The sequence below is a fragment of the Canis aureus genome, chromosome 34 (assembly GCF_053574225.1).
Source record: "Canis aureus isolate CA01 chromosome 34, VMU_Caureus_v.1.0, whole genome shotgun sequence".
Classification (NCBI taxonomy): Eukaryota; Metazoa; Chordata; class Mammalia; order Carnivora; family Canidae; genus Canis; species Canis aureus.
In genome coordinates, this window is record NC_135644.1 from 24,090,148 (window position 1) to 24,106,070 (window position 15,923).

The window sequence follows — 15,923 nt, forward strand, 5'->3', positions numbered from 1 at the left end:
GGGGAGTCTTAAGATATCTCCTTGATGAGACTGTAAAAATTATTAATTTTAATAAATTTTGATCCCAAGTTGATAGCTTTTAAATATTGTGTGAGACAAAATAGGAAATACACAGAAAGGACTTCTGTTTCATACCAAAGTATAAGGGTTGTTTGGGGGAAAGCACTGGTTCAACCATTTAAGTTGCAAGATGAACTAGTCACTTTTTAAATGGAACACTATTTTCACTTGAAAGAATGACTGACATGCAAGCTATGGTTATCCATTCTTAAAAGCAAATGAAGTTAGCTTCTAACTTTAAGGAAAACAGCTGACAAGATTTGTGGTCCATGAAAAAATTTAAGTTTTCAAGCAAAAATTAAAATCCCGGGGAATGTACACCTGTTATAGCAAGTCTGACAAATGTTCAATCTTTAAAAGACTTTTATGGTGAGATCCATATGATGTTAGATGTGACTTTAAATACTACATCATAAGTCAATATTTGAAAGATCTGCATAGTTCAGTTGAACCAATATTTTCCAAATGACCAATTCATGAAGCTACAAAATCATAGGTTAAGATAGACCACTGGCTTTTAATGCAGTAGAAAAGTTCACTGGTTTCAGTGTTTATAATGCAGTTAACACTTAAGAGACTACTACTACTTACTGAATTTTGGTATAGTACCAAAGGAGAATAGCCACAATTTCTAAAAAGGTTATTAAAATATTCTCCCCTTTCCCAACTACTATCAGAAACCAGATTCCATATAATTCAACCAAAAACCAAAATAATCAAAAAACAACAGATCACAACACATCAAAGGCAGAAGCATTTCATAACACTGAAAAACAAATGTCTTCAAAACAGATTTTGAGATTTTTAAGGGTGAAGATTATAAGAGAAACTAGATTCTTTTGCGGGGCTAGTCCTACCTACTGAGGTTGAGAGAACAGACTTTTATGCTTGGGTCAAGAGAAACCAGGGCTGAACCGAATATACGGTTTTGTGGTCTCTGCAAAAAAGTAGAAAAGGGAAAAATGGGAAATGTGAGGAAGGAGTTAAAAAGGGGGAAGGTAATGAAAGCCATCATTAGAAAGAATCAAATTTGTTTAGAAGCCAGGGAAGAGGGCAGCCCGGGTGGCTCAGCGGTTTGGCACCACCTTCGGCCCAGGGCCTGATCCTGGAGTCCCAGGATTGAGTCCCACATCGGGCTCCCTGCACGGAGCCTGCTTCTCCCTCTGCCTGTGTCTCTGCCTCTCTCACTCTCTGTCTCCCATGAATAAATAAATAAAATTAAAAAAAAAAAAAAAAAGCCAGGGAAGAAAATTTAAAAAATGATATGCCACTTCTCATTTTTTTCCCCTCAAAAATTATTTCCGGTATTATAAAAACAAAAACCCTAAAATGATGTATTGAATTAAAAAACAGACTAAGAACAGTAAGAGGTTTGGCTGGATTAATAATTCAGATTTGGGGGGCAGTTGGGTGGTACAGTTGGTTAAGTGTCTCTTGTCTCTTGATTTTGGAGTGGGTCATGATCTCAGGGTTGTGGGATTGAGCCCTGCACAGGGCTCCATGTTCAGCAGAGTCTCCTTGAGATTTTCTCTCCCTCTGCCTCTCCTGCTTATGCACTCTCTCTCTCTCTCTCCCTCTCTCAAATAAATAAATCTTAAAAAAAAAAAAAAATCAGATTTGGAGGGGTGCCTGGGTGGCTCAGTAGGTTAATGTCCAACTCTTGATTTTGGCTTAGGTCATGATCTCAGGGTTTTAAGATCAAGCTCCACGCTCAGCTGGGAGTCTGCCTGAGATTCTCTTACCCTCACCCTCTCCCTCTGCCCCTCCCCACTGTGTGCTCACTCTAAAATAATAAATGAATAAGTCTTAAAAAATAATTCAGATTTGGAAGTAGTCAAAATGTCTGCAATATAAATTTCAATGTAAATATTAAGTGATTTGGATATCAATACATATTTGTTTCTTAAGTTTGTGATATATTTACTGTAACACTGGAAAAAACTCTGAGCCTTAATGAACTGGTTTTCTTCCTTCGAATTATTATTCTACCAGAGAGTCTATAAACAAAGACCAGTCTCCAAAGAGGAGTGATATAGAAATGTTAAATGTTAAAAGAAGGTATATTCAATCCAGTCTCTAGAAACAAAAATTGGAGGAATAGGACATTTGCTCTGACTGAGAAGACAGGGTAGAGTGCTTACATACATTTTTCTCTAATCCTACATAAATCCCAGCTTAGGCTGGCATGTGCCATTATATAGATAGTACAATCACTACTTTTATCTAATAAAAGATGATGAAAAGAAAGAATTCATCATTTGAAGAATATAGTAACTCTTTTTTTTTTAAATGAAATTGAGTTATATAAGTGACTTTGTTTCAAATACTATGCATTTAGATGATGTAAGCCAAATTTGACTTTCCCACAGAAATCATTTGATAGTTCTGTATCTTGATTAATGGTCTGATTTCTAGCTTTCACTCAAATGATGAAAAATATATTTATCATATATCTGCATATGACAATTATTTTTTAAATAAGCATGTAGATTATTTTAAATCAGTTCAGTACATCATATAGATTGGTTTTATAGTTTTTAATGGACTAAAACAGAAATTTCTAAATAAAGCAGTGTCTGTCTGCCTCTGTAATATATATCTTTAAGGTAAAACAGGTGAGTTTTTTTGGTTGTTGTTGTTGCTGTTTTTAAGTAGACTCCAGTTGGAGCCCAATGGGGCGTGAACTCATGACTCTGAGATCAAGAATGAGCTGATATCAAGAGTCAGATGCTTAACCAGCTGAAGCACCCAGACACCTCAAAATAAGGTATTTTGATAGAACTACATCCACATAAGTAAACAAATCTAGAATCTAGAAGAGAAATCTAGAAACAAATCTAGAAGAGAAATCTAGAAAGGTTTCTCTATACTTTCTTGCTAAAAAAACCCCCAACCAAATTATTAATGACTCAAAATAAGGTATTTTGATAGAACTACATCCACATAAGTAAACAAATCTAGAATCTAGAAGAGAAATCTAGAAAGGTTTCTCTATACCTTCTAGCTAAAAAAAAAAACCCAACCAAGGGGATCCCTGGGTGGTGCAGCGGTTTAGCGCCTGCCTTTGGCCCAGGGCGCGATCCTGGAGACCCGGGATCGAATCCCACGTCAGGCTCCCGGTGCATGGAGCCTGCTTCTCCCTCTGCCTGTGTCTCTGCCTCTCTCTCTCTCTCTGTGTGACTATCATAAATTTAAAAAAAAAAACTCCCAACCAAATTATTAATGACTCCAGATCCTAAACTGCTAAAGGAAGAGGGGGAAAGGCTGTTGAGTACTATTCCAAGAGCTCTTCTTGCAAAACATAACTGGTTTCATACTATGGTTTTGCTGTTAGGGCAGTATTTTAAATTACAGATGGGAGACTTTATCAGCTACATTTTCACAAAATTGCTATATGTATTGACATTAATATGCCAAAGTATTCATAATACAACAGTCTACTATAAAGCTTTTATAATGCATATAAAACAAGGTACTTGAACAATATACGACAACTTGAATATATAGTTTAAGAGACCTGCAATAGAAAAAGTGAGGAGCTATAGAGGGCCTAAACTCGGAGAGAAAGCCACAAGTGGGAACTGCATCTGAAATCCAATGTATATGACAAATGAACTGTTCAAGAATGGGGATGCCATCCAAAACCTAGACTCATGAAGCTAGGATTTTAAAAGTTACAGAATTCCAGAAAGTAAAGCAGGGTTAAAGTTCATATCCTGCCTGCTAAAACTGTCATAATCAACAACTAGAGGAATACACTGATGCCTTTCACTGAAGGACCACCCACAGAATAAAGTACCATCTACAGAATAAAGTAACAAAATGGTAGAGAGCATTCTGTCTTCTGAAGCCATGATTATGTCATTTAAAAAAGATTACAGTAAATGAAATGCTCTTTTAAAATCCTCAGTTTTAGCCCTCAGTTAATTTATGTATGTATGTACATATTTATGGATATATCTATGTATGTAATTTCATAGGGCTCGAACTCATGACCCCAAAATCAAGAGTCTGACTGAGCCAGCCAGGCACCCCAACTTTCAGTTTATATAATGTTAAGTTATTCTTTTTCCATTAAAATCTTGCAGAAAATTTACATATCTGTGCCCACATTACCAAAATATAAACGTATTAGAATGCATTTTCTTTTCTCTATTTGAACTAAATGTCGAGCCCCTACTCAAGCCTAACTTCAGCTCACCAGGAATTTTTATTTTTAAATTAAGGTCCTACATGTTTTATCTGTAGCATTAAATTATAATTAGTGTTTCATTTTATCATATAATCAAGACCTTGCCTCATCTTATAATGTTTGCTAATTGCTTTGGGTCTCCAAATCCTTGTTTCTCCAACTAGATTATATATAGCTCCTTAAAGGAGATGGATCTTGTCCTCCTCTTTTTTTGTATTCCTGTCACTGACTAGCAAGACTGGGGAAATAGGAATTCAAATACTTCTCATCTAAGTGACTGACAAGTGAATTTTTAGACATCAACTTTCTTCAAACATATCGGAGCCTCTGTATAGACTAGAATTGCCAGGTATCGCACATCTTATTTCCTTAATGTTAGCACTGATGGCAGCTCCACAGCCACATCACTGTTTTACTCTTCTAAACCCACAAAATCTTCGCTGCTCCTCAAAGCTACCATCTATCTGGTTATCTAATAATCGTAATGACAGCTACATTAGAAATGTGCCAACTAACTGGAATCTTTCAGTAATAACTACATTCTTTGTATTTTTACACTTTTGCTGGAAGCATGTAAGTTAGATGAAAAAAGACACATATAAACTAGAAATATATACAGAAAATCAGAAATAGGGATCCCTGGGTGGCGCAGCGGTTTGGTGCCTGCCTTTGGCCCAGGGCGCGATCTTGGAGATCCGGGATCAAATCCCACGTCGGGCTCTCAGTGCATGGAGCCTGCTTCTCCCTCTGCCTATGTCTCTGCCTCTCTCTCTCTCTCTTTCTCTCTGTGACTATCATAAATAAATAAAAATTAAAAAAAAAATAAGTGCATCTTTAAAAAAAAAATCAGAAATAAAGCATAAAATCAGCTCTTTGGACACATAAACACATGAGTACTATTTAAATAAATAGAAGTTAAAATAAACTCAGACTATACTTTGTATCCTGGATACTAGAACCTGAAATGACTTCACAACAATTAGTAATGTTGGTTTTATCTATTAAATCAAGACTTTAAGCCAGAGGGCAGGGACAATATCTCTTTGTTCTTCCAGTAGCTCAAAACGTGAGGTAGATAGTTCAGTTATTTAATGAATGAGTGAAGAAAATGTATCAACATCACCAAATTCTACGTATTCTATATTATCATCACTCTCTATATGTTTTCTTGTATCCTCTCTATCTAGACTTTCATGTAACATCTACAAAAACAAAAAATAGAATCTTAGAAAGAGGAGGGCAAACAATTTTTGTCAAACCCTAGACATCTAGAATAGTATTTAGTTTGGCAATTGAAGTGCTTCTCATAAGCAGTATTATAAAAATCTCTTATTTCCAAGATCTTTTTTTATTATTTTAATTTTTTAAATTATTTCCAAGATCTTAAAAATGACACAGTATATCACAATCCTGGTTTTTAAAAAGGTAAACCAAACAATACCAATTTATATTTACATTAAAAAACACAATTTGTTATTTAAATAACTGCCTCCATGACATATGTTACTATGTCTGACAATGGTGTTCTACAAACAAGAGATAGTTTTGTGAAGAGTAAGTATGTGCATTTTTGTGTTATTTGATTTTCTACATATTTTGAAAAAAAGAAAGGTAACAATAGGCAACAGTTTCTTGATTCTCTAAAACACCGCTCAGCTATTCTTTGGCAAGTCTACACTCATGTTAGAATTTTTGAAACTGTTCTTAGGTTGAGAAGCTATGACATTTCTTTCTTCTGAGATTAACAGTGATAGGAGTCAGGAGATTAAATTTACTATTAAATTCTGCCAAGGTCCTCTACTTTTCACTAGTACTTATCATATTAATTAAACATTATGCCCCATGCCCCTGATCTCTGGTACCCTCTTCTGTACACCACAATCTACAATCCCACAATGCTTTAAAAACACATCTGAGGAGCTTATTTCTTTGCCTCTGGAGCACCTCATAACTTAATTCTAATGAGCAGAACAAAGCAGAAGTGAAGGTATGTGATTTTGAGAGACTAGGTCCTATAAAGCACTGTGGCTTCCTTCACTCTCTCTCTTGAATCTCTTACTTTTTACTTTGAGGAAGTTATTGGCCAGGTTGTGAGGTAAGGCCCACATGGAGAAGTCTCCTACCAACAGTCATGTGAGTGAGCCATCCTGGGCGTGGATCCTCCAACCACACAAACCCTTTAGATGACTGAAGCCTTTGCCCACGTCCTGACTAATCACAAGAGATCTTGAACCAGAACCATCTAGCTAAGTGACTCCTAAATTTCTGACCCGCGGACACTGAGATAATAAATATTTGTTGTTTTAAGCAGTTAAGTTTAGGAGGAAGATCTGGGGTACTTTATTGTATGATGGATAATGGAATGACCCCTTTGCCAAAAATATCTCATCAAGAAAGACTGCAAACTTGGTGTACAAGAAGTGAAACTCAGGGGCACCTGGTGGCTCAGCTGGTTAAGAGTTCAACTCTTGATTTTGGCTCAGGCTGTGATCTCAGGTTCATGAGACTGAGCCCTATGTCAGGCTCCCCACTGCTTGGGATTCTCTCTCTCTCCCCCTCTGCTCCTTCGCTTCCCTCTAATAATAATAAAAAAAGAAGTGAAATTCAGGTTTCCCATTAAACTAAGTACTTTCCCCCTAATGCCTCTAAACTATATGCAGAATACTAAGGGTCATCCATTTATATAAGCTCTGCTGTCTTGACTTTAAGATTTATTTTTAGAGAGAACGAGCATGCACGCACATGTATAGTGGGGGGATGGCGAGGGGCAGAGGGGAAGGGAGAGAGAATCTCAAGCAGATTCCCCACTGAGCGTAGAGACCCATACAGTGTTTGATCTCAAGACCTTGAGATCATGACCTGAGCCGAAATCAAGAGCCTGACGCTTAGCCAACTGAGCCACCTAGGTGCTCCTTGACTTCGTTATGCCCTTTTAGAAATCAAAGGACTCTGGCATGCTCTATGTAGGAATACTATGAACACAGAATGAACTACAAATTCATGTTTCTCAAATTTTCTAAAAGAGCTTCTTTCTCAACATACCCTTTTCCTCCACTGTTTGTCTCATTCATCAAGACACTCAAAGTTGTCATTTGCCATAATGTCAATGGGTCTTTCCCCTGTCATATATCCTAAACAAATCCTAAACAAAATAAATAGTCTAAAGAAAACAAATTCTCAAACCATTCACCAAACAGAAGGAAAGGACTGTGGGTGGTTAGTAGCTTCCTTGTGTTATTGGTTCAAAGCATCTATTAACTTAGTTATTCATTACAGAGGCTAGGGCAACTGATTATGAATGTGGGAATGTGATTTCTAGAAATTATTTAGTTTTTAAGAAGACTAATAAAAGTATATTGAAAATGGAAAAAAAAAAACACTGTAGCCTTAGCCATTTCTGCATACTGCCTTGTAGTTTTTATGTGTAGGTGCATACTTTTAGAAAATTGCAAATAATAACCAATATATTTTTTCATTTTGGAAAAATCCTGATATACCCAAAATCAAAGTTCTTTAGGAAAAGATTTTCCTTGTATTAACTAAAATTGAATTTAATTATAACTCAACAGGTATAGAATAAAATATATGCCAATTGAAAAGATTTTAATTTCAATTACTTAATTGGCCAACACTTTTCTAAATGTGGCCTAACTTTTTACAATATATAGCTGGCTCTCAAATATTCAATATTTTTCCCCTCTATTGTCTGCCTACAAATAAAGTTATAATGGATGCAGCATTACTAATTCTTTGGAAATAAGCCATCTCTAACATAATTTCTGTTACTTACATTTATGTTAGCCCAGGTATCCAGACACATATTTTACAGACAAAGACATCTTATAAAAACAAAACAAATGGAATTTAAAAAAGAAGTCTGTTGAAGGTTCCTGTTGAGTACTTACTGACTGAAAAATAAACTCTAAAGTGTTCATAAACAATGACAAATTCCCAAATATAAGATAAATTATTAACATATCTAGGAGCCTTTTACACCATCCCATTTGTTCTAACCAAGACTAATCTCTGTATTTTGAACTAGCGATAGTACCTTCAAAGAAATATTATAATGGAATATAGGAATTTTTGAATAAAAATTAATGGTAAATGGTAAATAATATTTAGAAGTCTCTGAAACAGTAAAGTGAAATGTAAATATTGTTTACTTAAGCACTAAATTTATAAGTCACCATTTACAGCAATTCAATTATTTTATACTATAATAGACCCAATCATAAAATTGTATTTCAGAAGTCAGAATCACTGTTTCTGAATCCTGTCTTTTGCAAAATAAATCTAAACATATTCCAGTGCAAGGGTTTCTTGTGTTTATCAGCATTTTTAGATAAATGGAAATTGTAGTCGGGTGAAGAGAGCTGAATGATCCAAATAAAAAGACAAAATTGATTTTTAAAAAATGAAATGGGAGATACTTTAAAGAACTTCCCATTCTAAAATTATTATATGATATTAAAAAAACAAGATAGTCTTAGTTATGAGGCTTATTGGTAACTGAATAACCTTGGCACACAAAGCTTCTATTTCCTACGTTGTCTAGAAGGAAAGAAATAAAGATAGCGTTCTTGATTTAATGATATCTTGTGGATGTTAAGAGTCCTCATTTATTGGGAGATCTTATATTATTCAAAACTGTGTCATCCTCCTAAAACCTAAGTCATTAAAAAAATTCCTTTCTAAGCATAACATTTCAATGATTCATAAAAACATGGAGAATTATATGCACCTATATATACACTACCTTGATTTAACAAGTGTTAACATTTTGCTTCAGCTCTTTTCTTTTTCTTTTTCTTAAGATTTTATTTATTTATTCATGATAGACATAGAGAAAGGCAGAGACACAGGCAGAGGGAGAAGCAGGCTCCATGCAGGAAGCCCGATGCAGGACTCGATCCCAGGACTCCAGGATCGCACCCCGGGCCAAAGGCAGGCACCAAACCGCTGAGCCACCCAGGGATCCCCCAGCTCTTTTCTTTAAAAAAAAAAAAAAAGCTATAGCTACAAACAGGGATCCCCCAGCTCTTTTCTTTAAAAAAAAAAAAAAAGCTATAGCTACAACTGTACTTTACTACCCAGAGTCAGACTCTTTTCCCCCAACTGTAGAAGTGATCATTTTTCTAAAGTTGTTAACATTCCTGTTTTTATACTTTTACTATATACTTGTGTTTTTATAAACAATGTCATAATATTTTATATTTAAAAAAATTTAAATAAATCATTCCCATTTTATCATTTTGTAATTTCTACTTTTTATTCAACATTGTTTCTGAAATCTAGACATACTAATATATAAATATTTAGTTAATTTTAATTTAATTTAAAAATTAATTAAATTAATTAATTAATTAATTTAAAAATTAATTTAATTTTTCTAAAGTGTCTCATGGTAAAGGTGTGCCATTCTGCTACTGATGGATGTGTAAGTTGTTTCTAAACAATGTAGCTTGAACATCCTCATACACATCTTGCAAATACAGAATGTTCCTTTTTATATTGTTTCAATGAAGACTTTCGCATAAGCTGGTTAGGTGGATTTTTAAAAAATTTAAGCTCTGGCAATTGAAGAAAAAACTAGAGTGTCATTTTCTAATCCAGAATCATCTGTGCCTTACTATCTACTAGTTAAATGTTTTATTTGTTTGTTAAATGCCTGTGATATAGAAAAGAGAGTATCAGGAAACATGAAACAAATCTAAGCATTTATTTTACTTGGAAATAATGCTTCTATTTAGAAAAATCTAAGTCATTTGTTTGTGTATAAATACAATTTGTTTAAATTCTAATGGTGGATCTACCTCAGGAAAATAAAACAAGGAAGATGTGTTATATGTCAGCATTTGAATGTTGCTTTTTGCAGAAGCATTGGTAGGACTGAAAAGAATCTTCACCCCTGTTCCTGCCCACCCAAATTTGATAAAATACTGACTAATTCAGGAAGTCTGTGGAACCTGATTTCTCATTTCTTATTTCCTTTATGGAATAAACCAGCAGTGCAGTCTACCTTTAATTCCTTTTCTCTTGGTATTCCTGATTTTACATTATCATGTGGCTGATCAAGAATCAAATTATTCTTCCTTGCTTCACTGTCTTCAAGCAGGGGAACATAGCCAAAACTGTTATCTGCAAGACAAAAACCTCTTGGATATAAGTAGAAAGCCCCTGTTTTTAGGACCACCTGGTAAAATAAAAATAAACCAGAAACCCCAATTATAAAGATATTTTAAATTGCGAGCTTCGAAAATTCTTTAGATAATAATTACTTTGACAATTTAAATTTGCTATTTTAGATTTTTTTCATTCCCACTAAATACACAAAACCCCCACTCCCCAAAATCAGTGGTGTAAAAAATATATAGAACTTAGAAAACTAGAAGTTCTTTATAACTTAATAATAGCAATTAAACTTTTAATAAGCCATATTTCCAGGTATGTATTTCTTGTTTAAGATAATTATTTGCATAATTACTCCATACTTATTCTAGGAAAATTAGAAAACGCAGACATGCCAAAAATAAATAAATAAACAAATAAATAAAAACTGCCACAACTTTTATGACCTGTGAATTATTACTGTTAACATTTTGGTTTATATTTTTATCACAGTTTTTCTTTTCCTATACTTACAAATTCAAACAAAAATCTTTTTTTTTACACATAAAATTATATACATTTTTTATCCTGCTTTGTTCATTTTTCTATGTATTATAGGTCTCAAGATAGTAAGTTAACATCTATAATCATCATTTTTCCTTGGCTACATAGCTGTTTGTTATATGAATGACTAATTTAACTCTGAACATTTACTTCTAACTTTTCATCATTACAACTTTTATTGTGGGGGCAGCCCTGATGGCTCAGTGGTTTAGTGCCGCCTTGGGCCCAGGGCGTGATCCTGGAGACCCAGAATGGAGTCCCGTGTCGGGCTTCCTGCGTGGAGCCTGCTTCTCCCTCTGCCTGTGTCTCTGCCTCTCTCTGTGTCTCTCATGAATAAATAAAATCTTTAAAAAAAAAAAAAAAAAAAAAGAACTTTTACTGTGATAAGCTTCCTTGCATATATAACTTTGAGTTCTATAATAAATATTTTCTTATGACATATTTTTAGGGTTTGAATTTTTCATTTAAAAGGTACAGACATTTAAGAAAGCTTTTGCTATTTACTGGTAAATTGTCTTCCAGGAAGTTTCATCAACTTAGAATTCTACAATATAGTATATGTGCATGTTCATTTCCCCATAACTCTGTGCAAGTATTCATTTCTTAAATAAAAATATGTAACTGCACTAGTTATTTAAAAATCAGAACTATTGAGAAATGATGGAGAAATAAAAAAGAAAAACTTAACTTCTACCTTTTTTTCTCCAAGAGGTTCAAGTAATACATAAAAAATTAATATGAACATACCTTGACTGGAATTCACAAGAAGCAACTGTGATTTTAGCTTGTCAATAATAGTTTGTTGAAGTGACAGCTGTTCCTGTTGCTCACGTATTCTCTGCTCATAGTTTTCAGTCTGCTGACATAAAAACCAGTTAGCCTGGTATTTACTAGCAGACGTGCATATACATTTACTGTCCATTAATTAATTATATATAGAGGTGAGTTGCTCTATTGCCATTTCTCAGGTATTGAGCACGCTGTTTGTGAACTAAAAACTGGCTTCAACAGTGTATTAATAGTCATTATAAACATCACTGATTTAAAACACTTAAAACACTGCAAAATTTAAAAAATCATCTTAATTAGTGAAATTTCAGTTCATAGTTCTTGGTCCTTCAAGCTAGTATAAAAATTGTAATTTAGAATTCAGTCCCTAATGAAAACAACAAAAAAGCATCAATGACAAAATGCATGTTATATTGTTCTATAAAAGTATATACTAACTTATTTTTTTAAATACCTAACTTATAAAATGTTAAGATTTCATATCTTTTAAATAAACAGTTTGAATTGGTATTTAGCATATAAAACCACAAAGGAAGTAGCACAACCTAAGTAGCATTTTCCCTATGAGAAAATCAAATGAGCAAGTACAAATTATAAAATTATATTTATCAGAAACTTCCTTTTTCAGATTAAGTTTTAAGAAGTCAGGAGAATATGTGGTTTATCCTTACTGGATATCTTTAATATCATAATTTCCCTTATATTTTTAATCCATTCATCTTGCTATTTTATTGCAATGGCTGTGAGAATTAAGCAATGAAAGAAGATAGCAGTTTGCATTAGAAAATAAGAGATGCTAACAAACCTTCAAGCAAATTTGAAAATGTTGCATTACAATTACTAAAGTTTAAATATATATTACCAATAATAGAGAATTCTTTATCAATTTTTATCACTGGTGCAACAATAAATGACTAAACTGTAAACTCTCTGAATGTAAAATAAGATCCTAATAATCTTGGAATGTCTTCAGTAGATACTAAAGAATTTGATTTTGAGGGGTGCCTGGGTGGCTCAATCAGTTAAGCGTCGCCTTCAGCTCATGATCCCAGGGCCAGAATGGAGCCCCACATCGAGCTCCCTGCTTAGCAGAGAGCCTGCTTTTCCCTCTCCCTCTGCCATTCCCCCTGCTTGTACTCTCTTTAATAAATAAATAACATCTTTAAAAATTTTTGATTTTGGGATCCCTGGGTGGCGCTGCGGTTTGGCGCCTGCCTTTGGCCCAGGGCGCGATCCTGGAGACCCGGGATCGAATCCCACATCGGGCTCCCGGTGCATGGAGCCTGCTTCTCTCTCTGCCTGTGTCTTTGCCTCTCTCTCTCTCTGTCTGTGACTTAAATAAAAAAAAAAAAAAAAAAAATTTTTTTGATTTTGTTGTATTTTTTTATTTTGTTATATTTTTATCAATGTTCAAAATTAGTGAAATTATTATTTTCAGAGACCAATAAGCTTAAAGTACTTTGTAAGTTACACAGCTCTTCCTAGATTCCCAAAATAAATTAGCTTAGGAAATTAAAAAGTATATATTTAATTTATTTGAGAAAGAGAGAGAGAGAGAGAGAGAGAGAATGAACATAATGGAGGGGTGGGAGGAGGAGCAGAGGGAGAGGGAGAAGCAGACTCCCTGTGAGTGGAGAGCCCAACATGGGGCTTGATCCTGGGACTACAGGATCATGATCTGAGCTGAAGGCAGATGCTTAACTGACTGAGCCACCAGGTGCCCCTAGTTTAGGACATTAAAGCAAAATACAACATTTTCCCAAATAAAGGGGGAAATTTTATATGTAATACACTTCAAACAATAATTAACAGAGTGATAAGTAACTCAAGTGGTTTGTTATATCTTTGCATTATTGTCTGAGAGTAGTGTTATATAACCTTATACTCCATAGAACTCTGTGAAGTAATTTAGACATAGGAGATATTTAGTACATGCTTGTTAGGAAAAAAAAAAAAAAAAGGAAATAAAGAATCCAGGTTAAAAAAAAAAAAGGAATCTAAATTCTATTAATACAAATAGAAGAATGTATGTTGTGAATCTATCTGGACCATATGATCTATAATTATGAGTCTCCAAACTAAATCTTAAATAACAGGGCCATGCCTTTCAGGACAAGACATTTTATTCTCACAAAAATCTATATCTGAACCCCTAGAGTGAGTAGGATTTAAATATCTACAGCAAATTCTGTAGCATCTTAAATTTCCCTGAGCTACACAGAGCTACCAGGCTGAGGAATCAGCAAACTTGCTGATGTTACTTCTTTTTGCTATCTACTTCTGTTTATTTAAACTTTCTCCAAAGAATTCAAAGCTCTTCATGAACACTAACCAGTAAATGCTTATTCTTTTACTATATTTTGATAGGTAAAAATATTCTACTATCCAGACATTAAGTAACCAGGACAAAAAACCTAGCAAATTAGAGACAGACCCAGAATAAGTGTGCAAGTTATTCAAACCTTAGCCCATGTCTATTATATATATTTTTTTCCTGCCTTCATGGAAAAAAAAAAAAAAGGACTTGTATTTTCTTTTGGAACCAACTCAGAAGTCTTTGCCAGGTAATATTCACCTTTTAGTCTCTGGCTTAAAAACATACTTTAGAACACCTACAGATAAAATATTATAGAAAACGAGTAAGGCTGAAAATGTTATTTATTGGGTGGGAAAGTTTCAAGTTGAAGTTTTGAACTATTAAACTACTTAATAAAGTACTCAGTAAACTCCAGTAAACTCTATAATAACTTAAAAACTGATATTCTGAAAGTATAGCAGGGGAAAAAGAATAGTAATAGTCCTTGTTCTCTTACTGCTTTTTCCATATACTTACATTATAGCAATTATAATATTTTAGTCTAATTACCCATTAAAGCGATTATAATATTTTAGTCTAATTACCTATATTTCTGATTTTGCTTTAGACTATGACCTCTTCATAGTCAGAGGCTAGAGGCTATTTTCTTCTGACATCTCTAAAGTATAGAGTGGCTGGTACATTTTAAGATGCTCACTATATTAGCTGAATAAAAAGACTTTAAGTTGCTAAGTATCACAGAAACAGGCATGACTTCAGAAGTTACCTGAAAGAATGGAAAAAAGACTTTGCTTTTATTTTAAAAGGGAAACAGGAAAAATGGAGAGAGGTCAACAGGTGAATAGATAAAAAGAAATTAAGTTTGAGAAAATGGGTGCAAAAGATAGGCAATATCTGAATATTTTTTTGTCTTTTTTTTTTTTTTTTAAAAAGAGAAGCTTATACCATCAGAAAAAAGGTACTAATTCAAGAAAAGAAAATACATAATCAGAAAACAGTATAAAGATTTTGACCACAAGGCTATGAGAGGGCAAGTCCAGAAGAAGATACCGCATCCAACTGGGAAATAGCCAGTAAATTTCAATTTATTTGCTGTATTTGGAAACTGAAACAAGAAGTTTTTTTCTTTTTATTAAATGCTTTTGTTCACTGAACAGATATGAATAAACTTATAATCTGAAAAATCCTTTTAAAAGGTCAGATAATTGTTGTACTGTCACAGCATTTTTTAAAAAACAATACAATTACAAACCAAGTGCATTCCAGCCCTATCAAAGACCCCACAAAACAGAAAAATCACTAACAACCACATTGAAAATGTACAACAGCAATGTCTTGTCAACACTTCTGTACAGAGCACAGACATGACAGCTAAAACAGACAGAAGAGAAGATGCTTTTGACAGCCAGTGTGTGTGAATGATTCTTTGAGTCAGATGGCAGCAACAAGTTACCAACTAGGAGATCTGCATGACAACTAACCATCCATCTGTATCAAACACCATCTGGCCAAGATGACTCTGGCTTCTGTGTATTTGACACTCCTTCCAATTCCAAAGACTAGCAAAACAAGTGGTCTATCAGCATCTAAAGAGGTAAGCAGGTACTTAGGTACATGTGCCCATGTGCCATAATGTACTCTGTACTCTTTCTTAGTGTTCAAAAGCAAAACTTAAAACAATGCTGATCAATATAGTACACATTTTAAATTTATTGAAAATGGTTGTCCATACATGCCCTTCTCTGATCATAAACAAAGCAGAAAGCTTATCTTTAGAACTGTCCCTTTACCCAGGGAAAATTTCAATTCATCTTCAAAACTAAGGCAGCATATTCTCTATAATTTTGGATATACAGCTGCTCAAGTTTTCATGGGTTTCATAAATATTAA

At 34.0% G+C, this 15,923-nt stretch overlaps 1 protein-coding gene across 8 annotated transcripts in view; it reads right to left on the reverse strand.

Moving 5' to 3' along the window:
- TANK (TRAF family member associated NFKB activator) overlaps window positions 1-15,923 on the reverse strand; it is a 94,535-nt gene that overhangs the window by 23,557 nt on the left and 55,055 nt on the right. For 6 of the 8 annotated variants that reach the window (XR_013371726.1, XM_077883307.1, XM_077883308.1 and 3 more), the window contains 2 exons: window positions 11,675-11,786; window positions 10,275-10,393 (listed from right to left, as the gene is read on the reverse strand). The exons of 1 other annotated variant lie outside the window; for it this stretch is intronic. Coding sequence is in view for 6 of the 7 variants with exons in the window: in XM_077883307.1 (XP_077739433.1) it covers window positions 10,275-10,393; window positions 11,675-11,786 (231 nt within the window). In the remaining variant the exon portion in view is untranslated. The remainder of the gene's footprint in view (window positions 1-10,274; window positions 10,394-11,674; window positions 11,787-15,923) is intronic. One more of the 8 variants, XM_077883305.1, reaches the window with a different exon arrangement.